Raw genomic sequence first — 22,930 nt, 5'->3', positions numbered from 1 at the left:
CTGTAATTATATGTTTCAGTGACTTACGATCATATATGATCAGGAATATGTTTAAACAGACGAGCCCAGGAAGCAGCAGGCACGTGTAAGTAAAGATGCACACAGTACCGAGAGCCCGTGTGCTCACCTCTAGCTCGAGCCCTCTTTTGCTCCAGGGGGGCCCTGACTATTCTGAAAAGGATTTCCTTGTTTTCCTTGGTAGCTCACTGCCCGTGCAAATGCTTTAGCCAACAGAGAACGGCAGGTTCTTGGGGATGTGCACTGGGAACACGATCATGTTTGTGAGACATAGCTTGTTCTCTCTGTCTTAAAGTGTCCAGGGTCTGGGAGGATCTGCCATATTATGTCCCCACTTTTGTGTGTACCCCGCATCTGTGCTGGGTTATCTGAGTTAAGGTGTAAATAAACCCGAGGCAAGACAATAGTCACCTATATTCACATGTCTCCCTTTTTGCCCCGTTTACGGACCTCTGTGTTAGTGGTGGATGGGGAGGCACCAAGGGGATTGTCAGCTGCCGCTCCAGCCTCTGCCTCAGCCTTGGTTCTGGACATTTTGTGTTTGGCTTAATCAGTAGTTAGCGTTAATATACCACATACTTCCCACCTGATACACTGATGGTAGTCAGCTCCCTCGTATTTTTATTTCTCCTCAATATTTGGACCCAAATATGAACCTTAGAAAGACTGTTGATCTTTTGGAAAACCTAATAAGGAACAATTAAGTTAAAAAGCACCAACATTAAGTTAAAAAGCACTGCCCAGGGCCGTGGAGCATGATAAGGACAAATAATTAACCTGGGGTGTTGCCAGTTATATAGAGGTAAGCTGAGTTTTAGAAAATATCCATTTTCTATGTGTCTGTGTGAGTGCCTTGAGTGTGGTGTGTGGACAGAGAGTGCAAGGGCAATTGTTAAAGCAAGAAGAGGGTCAGTGTCACACAACGAGGTTGGAGGTCAAGGGGATACGGAAATACATCAACGGACAGAAGAATGGGGGGGGTGAAGTGTCATTTTAAAAAGACCCCTGGACACTGCCGCATGACCCCCCTCGACAGGCATGTCCACACACAGCACAGAGCTAAACAAAGTAAATAATTAAGTAAGCAAATAACCCCCAAACCTTAAAACGTCTACTTCAAAACTCTTTGTTCTCTGGGGCTTCTTCCAAACAAATACTTAGGTTTTATGGACAGACAGTGTGGTTCCAATACCCCGCGGCAGTAGCCAACTGAACTTTTCTTCCGGGACCAGCGTGCTGAGATGGCTGGTCTCGGGCGCTCAGCAGATGGCTTGCCTGCACCCATCAACAGCACAAAGCGACCGCCCTGTGCCTGCCAGGCTAGCACGCCTTGCCAGTGGAGGAAACATAACTGAGGGCTCCAAGTTCAAGTAACTACGGTCGCTCTGACAGCCTCACGAGCCCTCGAGCACCGATGAAACTTAATTTAGTGTGGTCTGGTGGTATTATGCTTTGGCGAATTAACAAAGTACTTTATTTCAGTGGAATGAGCTCTGCCAATTGCATTTCAAATTTATGTTAAAAGGTTTCATTTGGTGGGAGGAAGGAATGGCTGGCTTCCTTCGTCCGAATGCAGCCGGAGGTCACAGACGGAGGCTGCAGGGCTCGCAAGTCAGAGCAGGCAGGACCCAAAGGTGCTGCCAAGTTTTAGAAACCGCCAAGGGGTCTAGGATAGCAGGCAGCCTGCTGAGGGCCAGGATTTTGGAAAAGCTGTTTGACTCCAGGGTCCAGAACGCCTTACACAGACATAAGAGTCCAGGGACATGAGCATGCTAGGGCGAGTGTGTCTCTTGGGTTAAGTCATCTTTCTCTTCTGTGGGCTCCGCCAGCTAGCAGTGCTCATCAAGATTAGACGCTCAGACTCTGCAGTGCCTCCGGCAGGCACCATCCATTTCCCTTGGAAAGTATCCTGGCCCGTATTTTTTTGTTTTTTTAAAGAAAAAGTTTAGGAATCTGATATGGGCGTAATATTTTAGAGTCGATAGCTAGCACAAAATTTTTGTTTTTCAGCCAAAGGAAATACTTGTAGAATAAGTATTAGACCCAGGCTCTGATAAAAACACACATTTTCCAGGCGTCCAAACGGAAACAGAAATAGCGATGTGAGGCTAACGCTGAGGTATGTGTTCCTCAAACCCCTTGGTGAGCTCCGGCTCTGCTGGGTGTGTTGTTAAATGCCGCAGTCCTGGCAGGTGACACACCACATTTCACAGCGCAAGCGTCTGCACTCCTCGCCAGAGCATTGCATGGGCAGGGTGGGGACCGGGGCCTTGCAACTACAGCTGCTATCAACTGGAGAACACCAGACTCAGTTTGCAAAACACTCCCAAGTCCGTGGAGTCTAGGAATTAGAAGTGACTTCTCAGAAGTCAAAATAACATACTCTGGCTTATGAAAAACCCACGATTGGTGCGTGGGTGAGTGTGCTATTGTTCCGAGAACAGTTCGGCTGCTCTCGCTGAGCTATTTGCCTAAGGCTGGCCCTTTCCAGCAAGGCAACGGGTGAACAATTACCCTCTCACACAAATGCTTGGGGATTGCTTTATTTATAGACTGAGGAAAATTGTAAACAGGTTGCATGTTGTGTCTGTATGTACACACTTGTGCCTGTGTGTTAGCACCTTTCTGCATGTATGTGCATGAGTAAATATGTGTGGGCACGTGTGTGTCTATGTGTGTGTGTAAGTTATAGTTCTTTTCCCTCTGTTGTTCAGAAGTCAGTCCCTGGATTCCTCTTGCTGTCTCTTCATCTCCCACTTCACTTTGATCTACAACAAATTCCGCAGCCTTCCTTTTGGCCTGTACCCAGCGCCGGACACCTCTCGTCACCTCTTTGCTGCCAGCAGGTCTTCTCCGCTCTGGTCCCCCTGCTTCGCACTCTCTCTGACTACTTCCAGCATAAAGCTACTGAACAGGAGACAGAGCCTGCCGTGCCCCAGACACCCCCTATAACCTCCGTCCTCACTGGGAGGGACAGCTGGGCCCCGAGGATGGATAAGGCCTGAATGTTCCTCTTAGTCCCCTCCCACTTGTCACCCATCAGCAGCCAGCATCCTTCCCATCATCCCCCATGCCCAGCAATGCTGGCCTCTGCACCAGACCCACCTCAGGGCTCAGTGTGCTGCTCTCTCTGCAGCACAGACAAGTGCCAACTCGGGTGTGGTTTAGTGAGAACACAAAGCTGCGGTGGAACCAATGGGAATGAAAAAGATGATGCACCCGTAGTATATTCACCAACGAGACAGGACTTAGTGATGGAGCGAGGGAGAGGAAAGATGGAAGAAACAAAATCTGTATCCTTATGAGAAACAAAGATTCTAAAAAGTATTGTTTTGAGCCGGGTAGTGGTGGTGCACACCTTTAATCCCTGCACTTGGGAGGCAGAGGCAGGTGCATCTCTGTGAGTTCAAGGCCAGCCTGGTCTACAGATCAAGTTCCAGGACAGCCAGGGCTACACAGAGAAACCCTGTCTCAAACAAAACAAAATGTACCTACCTTTACCTTTTAATTAGTTTATTACGTGACAGAATTATTTTATATCAGTGTGCATTTAAAGTTACCGTTTCTGGGCTGGAGAGGTTGCTTAGCTGCTAAGGGCGAGTGCTGCTCTTGAAGAGGTCTCAAGTTCAATTCCCAGGATCCACCTCAGGAGGTTCACAAACTGTAACTCCAGCTCCAAGGATTGATGCCTCTGGACTCCTCAGGAACATGCACTCGGTGTGCACCCACACTTGAGCGCACACACACACACACACACACACAGATCTAAAAATTAAGAAGCTAAACTCCCTGCTACATTTTTATACATGAGAATGATATAGTCATAACTTAGAACATTTTTTCTCTCTTAGTAATTTTTATAGTTAGGGGGGCTTGTGTGTCCTGGAATCTGCTTAGCTAGCTCTAGTCAGCTCATAAAGTCAGAGAAAGAGCTGTGACGCCATTGCCCACCTCGACATCCGACCTCCAGCATTTATTTTTTTTTTATTTCTATAATCCAGCAGTGAGTGATGCCTCAGTTGAAAGGAGGATCGAGTGTTTTAAAATGCGATGGAGAGACAAGCCCACGGGATGTCTGTGTCATAAGTGAGGCTCTGCTGAGACAGAGGCTGGGCACAGGGGTCTCTGCAGCTCAGGCCAGCAGAGCCCAGCAGGCCTCCAGTCCTCTGCAGTGACCTCCTGATGGCCTGTCCAGGAGCTGGCAGGGCATGCATTCCTCTCCACTTCCCCACAATGCTCCATCACAGGAAAGGCCGCTACCTTAAACTGGCTCCCAGCAGGCAACAGCTGGTGTTTAAGGGAGACAGAAGCTTACACCACAAATCATGAACATATGATCGCATCAACCCTGAAAATGAGAGCTCCACTTCCCCCTTTCGGGAGAGTAACAAAGATCTTATTGAGGTTGTGAGTTCCCAGACAGCCAGGCTTAGGCAGTAAAGGAAAGCATGGAAAACAGAAAGCTGGTGAAGATGTATTTGAATCGTGTTTCAGCCCCAGCAAGCAGCAAAACTTGGCAGTTTCAGCCATGCGGTTCTGGCTTTAGAGTCAAGAACAAAAGAAAGGGGTTATGGAGTCTCCCTCTACAACTAAGAAAAGCCTCTGAGATCAAGCATGTTTCGGGGGTGTCCCTGCATGGAGGCCCAGAGAGGCCATTGTGTGAAGCTGTGAAGGTGAAGCCTGGATGGCCTTGGAGACCCCAAGATATTGAAGTTGGATGAGCTGTGGTATTTCTGCCAAGGAGAGCTATAGACCAGGTATGGAAACAGCCCAAGAGAGAGCGGTGTGCTGCGGTCAACAAAGCTGGAAGGAGCTGGAGATCTGAAGAGCTCTTTGACATCAGACATGGAGATGCGGAGTCTGGAGTTTGCCCAGCTGGTTTTTACTCTTGCCTGGTCCAGAATTTCCTCACTGTGCTCTGTTCTGGAATTGTAAAGTATACCCTGTGCCATTATATGCTGGAAGTATGTGCTCTGCCTTTTCATTTTGATTTTACAGGGAATTACGGTTAAGAGACCGCATGTGTCTCAGAAGAGACTTTGAACTTTGGACTTTTAAACAAGTTTGAGATTGTTATATCGACCATGGGGACTTTTGCAGTTGAACTGAATGCAGTTTTCCATTATGTCATCGCTACAGGCCCGTGGAGGCCAGGGGGTGGCATGTGCTGCTTTGACAAAAAATGGCCCCATAGGCCCAATAGGGAGTGTGGCCTTGTTGAAGTGGGCGTGGCCTTGCTGGAGGAAGTGTGTCTCTGTGGGGGTGGGCTTTAAGGTTTCCAAAGCTCAAGCCAGCCTGCCTGCCCAGGTGTAGAACTCTCAGCTTCTTCTCCAGCACCATGTCTGCCTGCACATCACTGCCTTTCCCGCCACGAGGATAGTGGAGTAAACGTCTGAACTGTAAGCCCCAGTCAAATGTTTTCCATGGTCATGGCGGCTCCTCACAGCAATAGAACCCCAAAACAGGTTAAGGAGCTTCTTGGAGGCACACATCTGAGGGCTGTCAGTTTACTGACAGATTGTCTGATACCCAAGTATAGAATCCTCCATCTATTTTCAACAAAGAAAAGTCCTCATATGACTCAGTCCCCTTCTCTTGGCCGGTCTACTCACCAAGCTATGGCCGGCTTCATTCTCCAGGCTTGCTCACCCTGTGGAGCTCTTGCCCCAGTGGAAGTTCCCTTCTCTGAGATGGCTGTGGCTTGGGGCAGGTTGACATAAAACTGTCCAGCACAACTGTGTGGTTAGAGCTGCAGAGTAGCAGCTTGGCATGTCGATGAAGCCCCTGCAGCCAGCTCAGAAAGCATGGGACACGCGCCAGTCTCTGGGCGGCAGAGATCCTTTTGCTGGCTGCTCTGTGGGACTTGCCCTGGGGAGGAAAAACCTCTGAGGCTTTTTATGGGGTCAGGAGAGAAGTGCTAGGTGCCTGCAAGGCTATTATCTTAAAGAGAAAACGAAGGACGGTTTGGACTACACACATAGCTGGCTGAAATCATCAAGGAGGAGAGGAAGGAATCCAAACAGAGCCCACAGCTCTTGGCCTGAGAGCGAGCAGGTGGAGATAGCATCCTCAGGATGTTTGGAAAGTGAGATAATGAGCGTGATTTCAGGCACATCGCGTCATGTAGAACACCCAGGTGGAGGAGTCAGACAGGCAAATGGAGCTTTAAGATGACTAAGAGAGCCTGGCCTGGGTAGTTAGATCACTGGATATCGTGTGTGCATGTTTGTGCGTGCGTGCGTGCGTGCGTGCGTGTGTGTGTGTGTGTGTATGTGTATGTACACTTGACAGGAAATCCACAGCCCAGGGGGGTTTCTCTGGGCTTGAGGTTCTCTCATCAGCTTCTTATTTGCCCAAAGAACAGAACGAGGATGCCAAGGCAACCTTCCCACATTGTAGCAGTGGAATTAAAGTGTCAGTGTCTGCTGAATCTATAGAGCACACATTTTATGAGTGCTGAGGTGTATCCAGTGATGAGACCGTCCTGTACGGATGCAGATAACCTGGGCCATGCAGCAGTAAGATGCACGTGGGCCTGACATGCCTCAGGAGAGTTAGTTTGCAGTTATGGGGTCCGGCCGTGTGACAGTTACGTAACAGGCACAGTTTGTCACTCTGGCAACGAGAGGCAGTTGTCAGAGCCTGAAGTAGTGCAGGTCTCAGCCTGTGGTGTGGACCCCGTGACACAACTACGCGCTTACATGGCCACGTGCACACAGAATGTACTGTAGTTAGTAGTTTGGCATCCGGCTCCCTCACTTGCTCGGCCTGGCATTAGCACCCGCATTTGAAGTCTTATGATCACACCTTCTGTTCTCACTTGGTTGCCTGGTCCTGTCAGGATTCCTGGAGACCGGAGAGGACAGCCACATCACCAACCTGGACATACTCTGACCTCCTGGGGTCTCTGCCCAGTGGATGCCACGGCAGCAGTCACTCACCTCTGCCCTCCACACACCCGTATCATCCTGTCCCTGGCTCTGGTACTCTGCCGTTTAGGGTAATACCACATTTAGGTTTGTTCATGTCAACCCCCTTGCTCAGTCATCCCATGGTGTGTGTGTGTGTGTGTGTGTGTGTGTGTGTGTGTACGTGGCTGTGGGCACTTATTTGTCCCTAGTGTAAAATGTGTGTTGTTATGAGTGAACCGCTTTTGCTGTCCTTCGTGAGATGGGCACAGAAGGACAGTTAAACATGTGAACAGACAAGGCAAGAGGCCTTGGCATCAGCAGATAAAACATTGGGTCCCCAGGGGTTGGAGAGAGGTTGTTTCTCCTGTCACCACATCCGCCATCTTACTCCTCAGGTGTCCCTGCCATGAAGGGGTGGGGCAGAACAGTGGCACCAGGCCGGACTTTGGTAGCTGTGCTTTCATGGCAGGGGCGTGGCCTGTGAGGCACAGAGAAGCTTATTTTGTCTCCCGTCTTCTTCACTGCGCTGCCCGGAGGCCTGGAGGCTTCGTTCACGCCGTCTCAGGTGTGGTCTGCACTGTGTAGTTTAGGCCTTATCGTGACGTCACTGCCAGCCTGAGCTGAGTGCCTCGGGAAAGCATTCTGTCCTAAGAGCTCTGTAAGGCCACTGACCGCAAAGCAAGGCGGTCCCTCGAGGGTCCATCCTCGTCCTAACTGGATGGCTGGACTCTAGGCCTGTTTGAGCAGGAGCCTGGGGGGCAGGGTAGGGTTCTTTTCTCTCTCCTAGAGCTATTGCTGAGAAATGCAGTGTCTCTGGAGGAGGCTCAAAGTCCTTGGCTAACTCCCCGCTCCAGGCCTTTGTTTTGAGTAGATGCCTTACACGGATGCGCAGTGGAGCATCATATAGAGCTGCGGCATGGCTCAGGCAACAAAGTACTTGCTGCACAAGCAGGAGACCTGAGTCTGACCCCCAGAGCACGGTGAAAAGCTGGGAGAGTTGACGCGCACCTACAATCCCAGCACTGAGATAGAGGAACACTGATCCGTGGGGACTGCTGGGTTCTCAAAAAAAAAAGTGGGTGACCCCTGAGCAGTGACCCTGAGGCCGACCCTGAGGCTGACCCTGGCCTCCCCACAGGAAACCAAGCATGTGCTCGTCCAGTTGTATGAGGGTGCCACACACGCACAGCACACACAGCATATTGCCTTAGGAATGCAAGAGATTCTCTATTAGAACGGAAGCTGTCCCTGGGGGCAGGTCTCTCTGCCTTACTTCTGAGCCACTACGTTGCCTCCTCTGTGCTCTGCCCATCCTTCGCAGCCCGCCAGCCCCTCCTGAGAAGTGCTGGTGGCTCACTGTGTCATTTCCAGGTATAATAGGATTTGTTAATTTGTAATTATACCAAGATGTAATTTGTGAGTGAGCTTGTGATAAAGCTATAATTACCACTGTGGAGACAGTGGTTCTTCCTTCAGCAAACCCTTTCATTGTATATACCCCGGGAAGGAACGGGTCCCAAGGTGCTCCGTGACTCAGGGAGCTTAGGTCTGCCATGAGGAGGTGGATTCATGAAGGCTGTGCTCCACCACGGGCTGAGGCGCTGCCCCACGGTGGTCAAGCAAGTGCACCCCATCAACACTCCAGAGAGAGGACTTTCTTCTTTTAGGAGAATCAGAGATGATGTCTGGAAAGGGCAAGTGATAATGGTTTCAGTATGAATAACCAAACAAGAACCACCCTTTTCGTGTACTGCCCATGTTATTCAGTCCTCTAAAAAGTAGGCATCCGCTCTGTGATGTGAGGGCTTGAAGATCATGACGAGTTGGTTTTGGTTTGGGGTTAGGAATGAGCATGTAGAAAGGTGTTATTTATCGGTGCAAATCAGCAGTAGCAAGATGTGGGTGACGGGAAGCCAGCGGCCTCTGCTGACGCCATGGGAGACGGTTTGGTTGGAGCACTGGAAGGGTCAAAGGCAGCTACAGAAGAGAAGCAAGTGCAGGCTGTGGTGGGCACAGGAGAAGGAGACTAAATCAGGCCTGTTTCCTCCTCCTCGCGAGCAACCAAGCAAGAAGCTGGGGGTTCTGCAGGTCTGGGGCTCCAAACTCAGGCCCTTGTGCATGCACCGCAAGCCACCCGAGCCCTGCTCTCTTCCCGGTGACAGTGAAGGTTAGCAGGGTTTGGTTCCTATGAGGGGTGAGGCTCCTCAGTGTCGTCATTTATTCCATTCTCTCAATTCCACACGGGATGAGCTATTCACCAGCTGGAATCTGTTTATCATTTATCTGACACTGGAGCGGGCTTATTTATCAGTGCGATGGGTCTCCTGGGTGGGCGTGACTCTGGGGACTGCAGCCATCACAGCCACCTGGAGCTGTAATCAATAATGAACAATTGGCGACCAGGGCCTAGTTACCTGTGCGGGAAGCAGACAGGGTTGTGGCCGCTTGCTACCTGCCCCTGTTCCACTGGAGCTTCCTTGGGTCCATCCACCCTGTATCTATGCCTGGACCGCGAGCACCAGTGCCTAAAAACTCCCTTTACTCCTCTAGTCCAGGGTCTATAAAAAAGGTTTGCACAAACTACCTGAAACTTTGCTCTCCCAACAAATGGCTACATGGGCTCTTTTTACAATCTCGGGCAGCCCCTCATTTGATGCCGACTAAGGTGAAATAGCATCTGCATTTGAGGTTAAGTTAGTTCCATGTGGACAGTGAAGGACTAAAGGGACCCTGTTCTGAGACTGGTAAGATGCTGTCCAATGGGAGTTCATGCTGTATATACAGATATAAGGTGCTGTCCAGTGGGAGTTCATGCTGTATATACACTGTCCAATGGGAGTTCATGCTGTATATACAGATATTGTAAGACCTGGGGTCTCACAGCTCAGGAGTTCAAGATCGCGCCCTTCCCAGAAACTCTCACAGACCACGCAACTCATTGCAAAAGTAAGAGGTTTATTAACCATTGCACGATGGGGCCACTCCTGCCGGTCAGTAAAGAGTGGCCCCAGGAGACAAAGGCTTTAGGTTTTTAAAAGAAAAATTGCGGGAAATTTAAAGTTTCAGTTTTGGCAATTCAGGATTGGATGAGGAAGCTATAAAGTAAGATAATTGGTTAGTCTTAGGTGCTCAAGCTTGGCCAGTCCTGCCAAGTGTGGATGCAGCTGCAATTGAAGGTGGGGTGGTTAGCTCATCCTTGAAGATTTGGCTGGAGGTCAGGAGCTACTCAGAAGAAGGATTGAGGCCATCTGGGTTCGTTGCTAAGAAACACTATCTTGAAGGCAAGGGTCTGTCTGGTCGTTCTTTTTGCTGAGTGAAGGTCATTGCTTGCTTGCCTTTTTTTTCTATCTCTCCTCACAGATAGGGTCACATTTCTCCATTCTTTGGAAAGGCACTAAGAGGCTTTAGCTTAACCTGGACCTAAAACTCAAAACTATAGGCTTTAGAAGATATATAGATTACAAAGTTAGCCTAACCCTTTCAATATAAGGTGCTGTCCAGTGGGAGTTCATACTGTCTATACACTGTCCAATGGGAGCTCATGCTGTATATACAGATATAAGGTGCTGTCCAGTGGGAGTTCATGCTGTATATACAGATATAAGGTGCTGTCCAGTGGGAGTTCATGCTGTATATACACTGTCCAGTGGGAGTTCATGCTGTATATACACTGTCCAATGGGAGTTCATGCTGTATATATAGATATAAGGTGCTGTCCAGTGGGAGTTCATACTGTCTATACACTGTCCAATGGGAGCTCATGCTGTGTATACAGATATAAGGTGCTGTCCAATGGGAGTTCATGCTGTATATATAGATATAAGGTGCTGTCCAGTGGGAGTTCATGCTGTATATACACTGTCCAATGGGAGTTCATGCTGTATATACAGATATAAGGTGCTGTCCAGTGGGAGTTCATGCTGTATATACACTGTCCAATGGGAGTTCATGCTGTATATACAGATATAAGGTGCTGTCCAGTGGGAGTTCATACTGTATAACACTGTCCAATGGGAGCTCATACTGTCTATACAGACACATATACTGTATATACAGTTCATACTGTATATACAGATATATACTCCAGTGGGAGTTCATGCTGTCTGCATGAACATACCAAACCCGAGTCTGAGCAAACAGGACATGTCATAACGCTTTCTACCACAGTCCTCAGCTTCGTGTTGTCCCGATGCTCACCCACCACTGCAGTGGGAGGAAGGTCCGTCCACAGCCCTCCTCCACACGCGGCTTCTCAGTGTGCTGCAGTCCGGCTGTGTGGTGGCTCACACCTTCACTGTGCGCAAGGGAGCCTGAGGCAGGCGGATCTCTGTGAGTTCAAGGCCAGCCTGGTCTACAGAGTGAGTTCCGGGACAGCCAGGGCTACACGGAGAAACCCTGTCTCAAAAGAAAAGAAGGTGGGGCAGTTTGCTGAAGCCCCTGCTGGGCAAGCCCTCTCCACAGGTGGCATCTAAGGGCTTTAACATATGAAACCAGATCTTCCTTCTCTTCAATGCTTTCAAAATTGTGCATATGTAAATATTTGCCTAATAGTTTAAATAGTAGAAATGGAATTTTGCCACATTTAATTTTTACTTCATTAGGATAAAAAGCACATTTTAAAAAAAAGAAACATTTTCTTTTGTTTTCAAATCAGGGTCATTTTATGGAGAGCTGGTCTACTGCTCTCCATATAGACCAAACTGACCTTGATTCCTGGGTGATCCTTCTGCCTCTGTTCCCAAACTTTAGTATTACAAGTGAAACTCAGGTTTAATGCATTTTATTCCAGATCTGCTCTTCCAGGGGTTAACTTCCCATACAGAGTTGAGGAACTTTTCCCTATAGGAGCTAAGCCCGAAGATAACGGAAAGCCAGGAGGAAAAAAAAAAAAAAAACAAAACGGTTTTTAGAGCAGAGAAGAAAAGCAGGGTAGATCAGGCAGGAATAGAGAGGCCTTTTGCCCACCGCCACCAAAGGATCCAGGAATACACCACACAGGAGTCAAACTGGGCATGAGCGCACGGCTGAGGCCCTCAGCACGCGGATGAGAATGGCTCCTAGTCATTCCTGGTGCAAAGTCTCCAGACCAGCTTCCCTACGGCCGCCTGCTGGGCTAGCGCTGGGAGAAGGGAAGCGCCCGTCTGGCAGTCACGGTGCTGGGACGCAGGCCTGGATAAGCTGCAAGGCTCGTGCTCAGCCACGTCCCTTCTGAACTCACAACGGTGGCAACGGTGAGGCTCTTGGTGCTGGGGGTGTCTACAGCCGGACGGGTGGGCCCTCTCTTTTCTGACGATGAGCGACAGCTCTGAGCTGGGCCTACGCAGCCCCTGTCAGTAGCCAGCGGTTATTTCCGGTGGGATTTTGCTGTGCACTAAATGTATGTAAAACTGGTTTGGAACTTAATGTGGAGCTAGATTCCAGACTCAAGTGATAATCATTTCCTTTCCATAACTACGACTATCTGGAATGACAGGTGGTGTGTGGGAAACATTTTTGCTAAGGAAGATGATGTCAGGTTGTAGTGAGGCTAGTTTCTGGTTCCTATCCAGGAAGAGCTACCCCTCCGCACACCCACACCTTAGCCTGTCCTCTCACACAAAATGCTCTCTGTGGCTCACTTTGTCCTGGCTTCAAACCACTGGGGTTGCCTCCGCAGCAGCAAAGGGGAAACTGGTTTTGTTGCAAATGTGCAGAAACTTAGGCAAGGGAATAAGGAAAGTCCCGCAGGAGTGAATGCGGAATCGCTTACACATTTAAAGCTTTCAGAGCTTTTCTCAGTTGATAACAACTTCCTCAGAACTATGAAAACAGGAACAGAGTCGCTGATAAGGCAATGAGGGCTTAATGACTTCATGAGAACAGGAGGCTGAGAAACCACGTGGACTGGAGGAGGTAGGGGGACCACTCTTAGTTCCTCCCACACATCTCCCAAAGAGACAAAACACAACACACCCATGGCGTTTACAGGGCACAGGCTTCACCTTCACGACAGAGAAAATGTGACCAAATGTTTGCTGTCTCGGGCTTCTTGTCCTTTTCCAACTTATTTACGATTATCATCGGAAGGTGTGTCATGCATGGGACTAAGAATCACTAATCTGTAGCACCGAGCCACAGCCGGGTACAGAGTAGACACTCAGCAATTATTTCGGAATGAACGCACTTTCCCCTCACCCTTGTCCATAATATATCTTCTTAATGTGTAGAAACCTGTAGCTTCATATCTGGCCACCATATTCTCCTGCCCCCGACGTCTGTATGGACTCCTACCAAAGAAGAACTAAATTAGATGAGGTTTTTCTAACTCTGATCTGGTGTGGCTGGAGGAGTTCAGTTGTTACCTGGCAGCGGTTATACCCAGAGAGACCACTGTGTGTCTTAAAATTATGTGTTTTATTCCTGTCCCAGATAGTCTGTGTAGTCAAACTCTTTGTCAGGAGGAGGGGAAAGAAGAGATGGGAGTTTTAAAACTCTGAGTTGCCACATTCTCTGCAACATTTACACCCTGACCTTAGACCTCAGAAATCCACCATGTCAGCATCTGGACGGAGATGTGGTTCTCCTTCTATCCACAAACTCCGGCACAGGAGTGACAGTGGCAGTCACAGTTCAGAGCCAGGAGCTTGGTCACCATGGAGATGAGGCATTACCTGTTTTCTAAGAGGCAGCAGTGGCCAGACTTGAAGTTGTCCTAAAGGCTGGTTCCAGGGGTAGGGCTGCTCTCTGTGGCCTGTCTGTGGTTTGTCTCAGATTCTTAGTAAGTGCTGGCTACGTGGACACTTATATGTCTCATGAGAATTCTTTCCAGTACCAGCGCAGCAAAGAAACCACTACATTTGCTAAGCTGAGGACAGTTGGATTAGCAGGGAAGGTCACTTTAAAAAGGGCCTCTCCCTTGACCCTGTACTCACTGCCTGACACCATGATCTGTTCACCTAGGAAAGGGAACAGACTTCCACGGCGGCCGAGATGAAGGAGGGGTCGGAGTCTCCAGCTGGCGACATGGAGGACATCAGCGACACCGACATTAATAAGCAAGACAATAACATGCAGAAAGAACAGAAGTAAGAGAGACCCGAATGGGGTCTGGCTTTCAGTGAGTGATGGAAATGGGGGGGTGAGGAGGCAGGGCTGGGGAGAGACCATCCCTGGCCACGCCCATGGCTTGAGCTCAATGCCCAGGGCCTGAATCATGGAGGGACACTTCACCTCTCTCTCCAATAAGAAGCAAAATAAAGACAATTAAGGAAGCCATTAGGGCCACAAATTCAGTGAGTTTCCTGAGTGTAATGAATCACAAGCATTAACTATTCTCCCAACCTCTGTTTTATAAGGCCCCAGTCCCTGAGCAATATAAAAATCCCCCTAGACAGAACTCTTCCATAAAACCTGGGTGGGATTTCACAGATCACGGTTAAAGGGCCAAGGCGGTGAGCTTGAACACTGAAGCAGGTGTGTCAGCTGGAGGTTGCCAGCACACTGAAGGCTGAGGACGGGCACCTGGGGGCTGCAGGGTGAGCGTCTCAGAAAATAAAAGCTATGCCACGATGGACAACAGCAGCAAATGTGTGGCGAACGTTAAACCGTTACCAGCACTCAGTCAAGGAAAAGTCACTGAGGACGGCATGTAAAATTTCACTGCTGCAGCACAGCTGCCAGCCGGTCGGTCAACTCCAGCCCTGGAGTTGATCTTCTCTGGTCTGTAACAAACACCTTCAGCTCCCTTTGCTACTCTGGATTAGCCCTGTGTTCCCTGCTGGGCTCCAGGCTGTTGTTTAAGGCCCTTAGAGGTTGGAAGTGTAACTGTCAATGTCTCCAAAGCAGCATTGCCGCAGTCACCCCGACCGTGGCCTGAGCTCCTGGTTACTCCTGAGTTAGCATCTGCTAACACAGAGATGGGAGAACACGAGGAGCAGGGGAGACGACATCTTCCAAGAGTCCATGGTAGGTGAGCCTAGGGCGCATACGGCCGGCTGCACCGTGAGGGTCAAGTCCTGGAATCCTCAGTCTCCTCCCACGATGGGTGTGCGACCATGAGACTCCTTTTAACAACGAGAGGAAGACTCCTTGTGTCCCTGGGCCAAGTCCCTCTGCTCCAGCTAAGTGTGGGCTTGTTGGGAACCTTTACGCTGGACGTAGATGTGTTTGGAAGGGGTATTGTTTTCCTGAAGGAAACATTTTCGAGAGCTTACAAAATGAGCGTGCTGAGAAGACGGAGCCAGTGCCAATGAAATCCAGATGCAGGAGGGAGAAGTCCGTCCCCCCCCCCCCCCCGCGTGGGACCCTGTCTCTGCCTGGACACACTCAGACAGTGCGCCCCTGCCGCCGGAGAATCCTCCCGCAGAGGGGTGTGAGTGCTCTCAGCGCCCTCGCTGGCCGCTCAGGCTCGCTGAGCACCGAGCAAATCTGAAGGGCAAGGCCATGTCTGCACGTTACCATGTGGGTTGCGCTTTCTGAGGGGTGCACTTAGCGACACCTGCTGCTGGCTGCGAGCTCTGCAGGCTTCCCGGGCAGGAGTGCCAGAGCAGGGAGTCAGGCCCTGGTTCCCATAGAAACCACAGCAGAGAAACCCACCCGGATCTCTCTAACAGCCTCAGAAAGCGTGCCGCCGCCATCGCGACAGATCCTGCAGAGCCGCGCTGGAGGATGAGCCCTGCAGTTCAGCTCACAGCCTCGGAGGTGTCAGCCGTGGCGGGGCTGAAACAGCGTGGACGAAGAATGGGGCTGTGGAAGCCGAGCGGAGCTGGAAGGAGGCTAGAAGGAGACACAAACCCAAGCCCTGACGTCATGACCCGCTTCCTCCAGGGGGGCCCGCCTTCCCAAGTTTCCCCACCTCTCCCCAGTTCCCTGATTGTGACTCCATCACCCTTCACCTGGCCACCTCTGGAAACTCCAGTACACACATGCAGAGGTGTGCCTCCTCCTATGCCTCTCTCACACCAATCTTGTTACACCCAAGATTAGGCATGATGTAAGTGCTCAGAAAAATGGACCAAGAGGGAAGGAAGCTGGGAAGCAAAGAAGTCATTTCCTGAGTCTCAGTAAATCCTCTTGACACATGGCTGTGGCGTGGAGACGGCTGAACAGGCCATAAGTCCGGATTTATAGAGCAATTAAGGGATTTGGACCCATCCGATTTTGTTCCAATTTAATCATCACACACACAGCAGTTTCTCTGAGACCACTGGAAGGGTGTTGATGTGGAGTCTATCATAAATCTTTGTTAATCCTGAAATTTGCCAGGAAAGCCAACTCCACCATTTTGGTTCAAATTTAAAGCAAGCTCTATTAAATATTAAATGCCAGCCAGGAGACGGGCTTCGGTTAGGACCGTTCCCCGGGATGTCCCAGCCGGGATGGCCTCTAGCCACGTGCTGTGTGGATCAAATACGGACAGACCTACAGCACAGTCTCCCATGAGAACCGCGATTCCCAGCATTCCAGGAGGAGAGCTGCCTCCTGGGCAGGAGGCGCCTCCAGGTTAATTTGGGCAGTGTGCGTTGTTCTGAGGTCAATCATGAGAACACCAGCTTGTGAACAAGTTTAGGGACCTCATTCAGATTTGTTTGAGGTTTAATGGATGCTTTAAAAACATCTTCCAAAAAAAAAAAAAAGTCACTTCTTACAGTGGGACTTGAAAATTATCATTCTTCCCTCTTTTCTGGTCTCCATGAGAAAGCAATGGAAGTATTATTAGAAATCAATTATTATCCCAATAATCTTGTCAGTATTGGAAAGTTGGTTTAGCAGCTACAGGAATTCAAGGAAGAGGCCATATCAGTGGACAGGCACGAATGTCCTTCATTCACTCATGGAAAGAGAAATATTCATGTCCTGATTTGAGCAAAAGAAATGTATTAGTGAGCTAAGAAGTGGCTGGGTGTGGTGGCATACACCTGTAATCCCAGCACTCAGGGAGGCAGAGGCAGGGGAATGGCTGTGAGTTCAAAGCTAGCATGGTCTACAAAGTGAGTCCAGGACAGCCAAGCTTAAACAGAGAAACCCTGTCTCAAAAAATAGAAAAATAATAAAAAAAGCTAAGAAAAAATACTGAAATCCCTGATTGCAGGCATTATACCAATTATTGTAGATTCTTAATTTTCAAAACCACCAGCAATAGAATCTGCTGATCTTTTCCGTTAAAAATGAAATACCCAATCAGACAAGCTGACACGTTTGTTTGCATGGTTGGAAGCGGAGTTTGGGGGTGCTGGGTTCCCCGGTAGAGGTGTAACACACTTTTCAGAACTACCTTGTGCCTCCTGTCCTCAGATGTCTTGGTTCTCATATTGGTCATTATTGTTTTGCACACAGGAGAGAAGAGAAATCTGAGATTCTGAGTTCAGAAAAGAAGCAAACTTCAGTCCATTTTACCCCCACGATAATGGATTCAGACAGCTCGGTGACACTATTGTCACGGTCACTTTCCCAAGAACTGCCTGTCAGCACCTGCCATATCACTAGTCACACCGAGTCACCCTTAGGACCACCGATTTCTAAATCTACCCTCCTGAGCTGCTCGCCGGAAGACCTCAGCCTGGAAAAGCCTTGTACGTAGCGAGCACTGAGGCGTTCCCGCAGCGTGAGCCCCGGCGGGCCCTTTGTTGACTTCCTTCCCTGGGGTGTTGGATGTGGCCCAGTGATGTTTGTTCCTTGGTGTCTGTCACACGCAGGGTAGGCTGGCTGTGCTCAGCCGTCTACGACTCCAGATCGGAAGTGTCAAATCTGGAACACACACGTAAACGCAGGTGGAGGATTTCTGCAGCTACCGTGACGGCTCCTGGGGTCCACCATTAACGTGTTCTAGAATTGCAAGAGAGCTGAAACTTGCACTGTGAATTCCTTAGGACGCCCCCACACACACACACACACGATGCTGTTTGAAAGATTAAGATGCAGGGAGCCAGCATGGTGTTCATGGAGCCGTTGTTAGCATGTTCTAGAATTGAGAACTAAAATTGCCAGCGTATATAGTTGCAAGGATTTCTGTGATGACCGATGCCGTGAGGACTGAACAGTGTCTTCACTGTTTGTGTAGGCTACAGTGATGGCTGGAGAGTGTCCAGTGTGGAGCAGGAAGGACCCTGGGCGGAGTACTGATGCAAAGAGAAGCAGGATCTTCTCTGTGCCTTCAGGTCAAGGCTCACACACAGAATAGACGCCAGAGGAGGAAGCTGCACAGGAGATGAACTAGCCGAGAGGGGAGCATCAAGCTGAATTCGGAGGAGGAGAAACCGGGTGGTACACAGTGGTGTCACAGGGTGCTGAGCCTCATGATGCTCCTGCCGTGAATAGTGACAGTCCCAGCATGCTCAGAAGCAGCTCTTTCCTGCCCTCCACAGAGTGAGGAAGGAAGGTACTCAGCAGCCCTGGCTCTGCTGTTCTACAGCTGCAGAGCGAGGAGCAAACCACTAGCTTCCCAGGGCTCTACTAGGCATGAGATGTTATGTGGGAACCCAGCACGTAGCCAACATGTTAGGATCATGGGAAATCACATCAGCCCTTAGCCTACCTGTTAGCTCGTTCTAGAACAATCTACATTTGACCTATGTGTCCCTGACTCCCGAGCGCTTTCCACCCTGCGGAGGTTGACAACCTGGCTAGTTCTCATCTGTGTTCTGTGATTTCTGGCATTTTCCTAGGCTTCAATATGAAGTCATGCAGTTGTGTGTGACTCTCATGGTCATTGCAGTGTGTGTCATTGTGGGTGTGACTCAGATGAACTGTCCAGAGATATTTGCTAAGTTCTTAACAGCCTTTGTCAAGACCAGTACATGCAGTGTTCCATATGCAAACACGAACTTTAGGTCTAAGAAGGAATGATTTCCCATCTCCTGGTACTACAGGCCATTGTGTTTGCTCTGCGTTTGGTTAAACTAGAAGCTCCTGATAATGCAGGGAAACTAAGCATGGCGGCCTCACCCTATGTGGCAAGAGAAGACTGGGGTGCAGCTCTTCCGTGTTACCACAGATTGTCCTGCAGATTCAGGCCTGTTGCACGCTGGGACGAATGGCACCCTTCTGCAATTCTCATGAACTAAAAACAAGCTTGGTTAATGCCTCCTTTCCTTTGAGAGCACAAGCACTCTTTCCGAGGGATGTTTCTTCTCAGGAAAAGCCTTGGAGGAACCTCTCTCTCTTTTTGTTAATTTATTCATTTTCTGTATGAGTGCTCTGTCTGCATATGCACCTACATGCCAGGAGAGGGCATCAGGTCCCAGTAGAGATGGTCCTGAGCCACCATGCTAAACAGACAGTGCTCCTAACTGCTGAGCTATCTCCTCAGGCACCTTGGAGGAACCTCTTTAATCATCAGGGCTATTGATGTGGCTTGGCCATCAAGGTGTTCTTAGTGTGCCTGAGGCCCCAGGCACAACGCTGTCACTATAGCAGAAAGCTAGGACTTAATCCTATATATATAGTCACCTTTCTCTGGTTTTGTTAAAGAGACCAGACTGTAAATCTGGGTTGCTTTTAGGATCTGCTGATTCTTAGCCCAGGGTCACATGAGGAAAAACCCTCATTCTATAACCGCTAGCTGTCATTTTCTCAGTGCCAACTAAACACCACACCCCTCATTTCCTCTCGTTCTTACTATCTCTTACAGAAGGTAATATTACATAAGGCAGGATTTTTAACTTGGGAAGTGCAGCAAGCATTGACTAAAATAATAATAGTATATTTGCATATATAATGCCCAAATTTGACAGCTTTAATGTTTCTCTCACAACTGCTGATGGTTTCTACTATAGCGAAATAATCAGCTACACACCCAATCGTGCTCATGATAGGGAACAAACCAGGAATATGAATTCCCCGAGGATGCCAGAGCCGAGGTAGCTGTACAGACCACCCGAGCCGCATGCTACGCCTGAACCTTTAAGACAGCTTGGTAACCTCTAGGAAGTGGGGGTGACACGGATGGTGCCCCCAAGGCTGTTAGAGACCCTCACCAGCATTTGCCTTCCCACTGAGTTTGGCAGGGGCAGGAAAGCCTGTCAGGAAGCATGGCTCTGTGAACACAGGAGTGGAGCGAATAGCCTTTGAGTCCCGTGACAGCTGTCCATACGTCTGTCTCCCCTGACTGTCTCATTCCTTTACAAGGTGTAGCCATCACTCCTCCGATGAAGGAACAGTGCCAGCTGAACTACGACTCCGACACATTTGTTCTGGGAGATGGCGAGGATTACTTCCTTTCTTTGTTTCAAGAATCAAAGACACTCACGCCGCGTCCGTCCCAGACCGACAATGTGAACAAACACCTTTCTGTGATCCTGGAAGAGGTCGGCCAGTTCACATCCAGGTACACACTTGGAAAACTTATCTTCTGTTGAGGTCATAGATCAGGACAGCATGGGTCTGAACCGCCATTACAAAAAACCTTGAGAAATTCCCTGAACTACAACCATGCATGCTCTGAGCAGTTAGAAGCAATGGCACCAAACAAGGGTTGTGAATTTTCCAAAGATGCTAGAGAAAATTAGGAAGCACAGTCCACACAGATTGTCAGCACAACCACTCACACACGGGCCACTTTTCAGTAGCTAGCCATTCAGATGGATTTAACCTCTTTCTTCTCTTAGGCCACCGGGTTAAAGACAGGACAAAAGCAAAATGAATTTTCCCCAATGATCTATGTTTGTGGCCATCACTTTCTGTGACAGGATCGCTCAGGAAGAGAGTTGTCATTAGGACTAAAGGGGAGAGCTCACACAGTCTGTTTCCCCAGCTCTCACTGTGAGCAGCCTGAGCTCAGAGGACACAAGGGCAGGCAGACAGGTGTGCGAGGCTGAAGGGAGCAGGTAAGGAGGTGGGTGTGCAGTTCTTCTTAGCCATGCTCCCAATCACTCGGGCCCTGTGTGCCGTTTAGTGGTTAATGGAGAACACCCAAGCGTTTGTTCTGCCCCCTCGAAACACCGTCAGAGTCGCTCAGTATCTACAGTAACACAGTGCAAGGGGTACGAGACCTTTCCGTGCTTCCAGATACGACTCTGTGCGTGTCGGTGTGTCTGAGTGCGTCTGTGTGTGTATCTCTGTGTGTGTCTCTGTGTCTCTGTGTGTGTCTCTGTGTATCTGAGTGTGTCTGTGTATATCTCTGTGTCTTTGTCTGTGTGTATGTCTGTGTGTGTGTCTCTGTGTATCTGAGTGTGTGTGTGTGTGTGTGTCTGAGTGTGTCTGTGTATATCTCTGTGTGTCTGTGAGTCTGTGTGTGTGTCTTTGTGTGTATCTCTGTATCTCTGTGTGTGTCTTTGTGTGTGTCTGTGTGTGTGTTTCTGTGTCTGTGTGTGTGTGTCTCTGTGTATCTGAGTGTGTCTGTGTATATATCTGTGTGTCTTTGTGTGTGTGTGTGTGTTAGGTACCCTCTCACCTGTGTGTGTGGAGGGTTTGGTATTTCAGGGGAGCCATCCAAGTTGGTTTTGAAGACAGGATTTCTCAGTGGCTTGGAGCTCCAAGGAAGCTTGGGGAGCTGGTCAGTGAGCAGGGCTGGCTCTCTCCACCTCCCCACTGGTGGAATTCCACGTGCGTGCCTCAACCCCAGGCTTTTTCACATAGGCTCCAGGAGCAACTCGGGTCTTCACGTGTGCGTGCTAAGCACTTTCGTAGCTGCGCTGCCGCCAGCATCACTGCTGAGCACGCTCAGGTCGGGGAAGGCCTGTAGGCTGTGTCTGAGAGACAAGTGGAATGCCCAGACCTGAGAGAGCGCTTCCAACCTGGGGTGGTCTGGAAGACACTGGGAAGGAGCCATTGTGTAGATGGGCTTCAAAGACAAACTGGTTTAGATGTGCGAATGTGGAGTCTGTGGGAGAATCTTAGAGCACGGCTCCCAGCATGCAGTGTGCACCTGCGTGCTCTCACTGTCCTGGCTGTGCCTCAGACCATGAGTCAGAGCCCCTGGGGCCGTGGGCATCTGCTGCTGTTTGCAGTTCCATGTGAGTGCAAAGCACAGGTGGTGCCTCTTTGTCCTGCCGTCCGTGATGAAGCCTGGGCGGGCGGGCCAGAGAGTCCCAGGCTCTGTCCACCTTGGCCTCTCCAGCGCTGGGATTACAAATGTGCACCGCTGCCTGGCTCTCTATGTGGGTTCTGGGGTTGGGCTCAGGGCCCTACCCTGTGGAGTAGTTGCTTTACCATCTGCGCCATCTTCCCAGCCCCGCCGCCACTTTGGTGAGGTTCGGTGAGGTATGATGTGCTTTGATGCAACTTCAGATCTTTTTATACTTACTATTGTTGAGCCTAAATTAAAAAAAAAAAAAAAATGACCATTAGGTCTTCAAATCCTTTCAACACATATATTAGACCACTTGAAATTTTGCCACAGTCCTCTAATGTGTTATTCTATTTATTTAAACTAAACATTCCCCACTCATGGAGGGTTTAAGCATGCGGTGCTCCAGGGGTTAGCATGCAGTGTTCCGGGGTTAGCATGTGGTGCTCCAGGGTAGAGGAGGATCTCATCCTTCCTGGTGGGGACAGGCAGGCCTGTGATGAGTCCCTGCCAATCCTGTCAAGCATCTTTCCCTCTAGCCTTGGGGGTTTGCTCACCTGTGAGCCGAGCAAGCTCTGAGTCCACAGAGGACTGACACAAGCAGCGTTTTCTTCTAGGTAAATGTGTGTTTTTTGGGATAATAATGAAACTTCACTTGACCGTGCAAGAGTTTTAAAAAGCAAATACAAATATTTGAATTATATCTGCTACAAAGAAATGGCCAACCTATTCATCTGTTTAAAAGCAAAAGTCAAATAGAGAAACTATTAATAAGGGAAAACAAAGGAAATCTGAAAAGTAAAAATATGTTTTGTTTTGTTGTTTTAAATAAGAATGGGCTGGAGAGGCGGCCCAGGGGCAAAGAGGGGGGCAAAGAGGGGGCTGCTCGGAAGGGGCCTCTGTTTGGTTCCTGGTACCACGTTGTGGCTTGCAACTGCCTGTAACAGTTCCAGAGGGTCCGACGCCTCCTTCCTGCCTTCACGGGCTCCTGGATTCATGTGGTGTATATCAGCTGACA

General features: G+C 49.4%; 1 protein-coding gene across 3 annotated transcripts in view; it reads left to right on the top strand.

Annotated features, from left to right (window-relative positions):
* Lmntd1 (lamin tail domain containing 1) overlaps positions 1 to 22,930 on the top strand; it is a 75,798-nt gene that overhangs the window by 26,151 nt on the left and 26,717 nt on the right. For all 3 annotated transcript variants that reach the window (XM_060384480.1, XM_060384478.1, XM_060384479.1), the window contains exons 2-4: positions 13,869 to 13,993; positions 17,244 to 17,479; positions 20,034 to 20,232. In XM_060384480.1, the coding sequence (XP_060240463.1) occupies positions 13,869 to 13,993; positions 17,244 to 17,479; positions 20,034 to 20,232 (560 nt within the window). The remainder of the gene's footprint in view (positions 1 to 13,868; positions 13,994 to 17,243; positions 17,480 to 20,033; positions 20,233 to 22,930) is intronic.

Source organism: Meriones unguiculatus, chromosome 5 (assembly GCF_030254825.1).
Source record: "Meriones unguiculatus strain TT.TT164.6M chromosome 5, Bangor_MerUng_6.1, whole genome shotgun sequence".
Classification (NCBI taxonomy): Eukaryota; Metazoa; Chordata; class Mammalia; order Rodentia; family Muridae; genus Meriones; species Meriones unguiculatus.
Note: the sequence above shows the minus strand (reverse complement) of the source record. Positions and strands in the feature narration are given on the sequence as shown.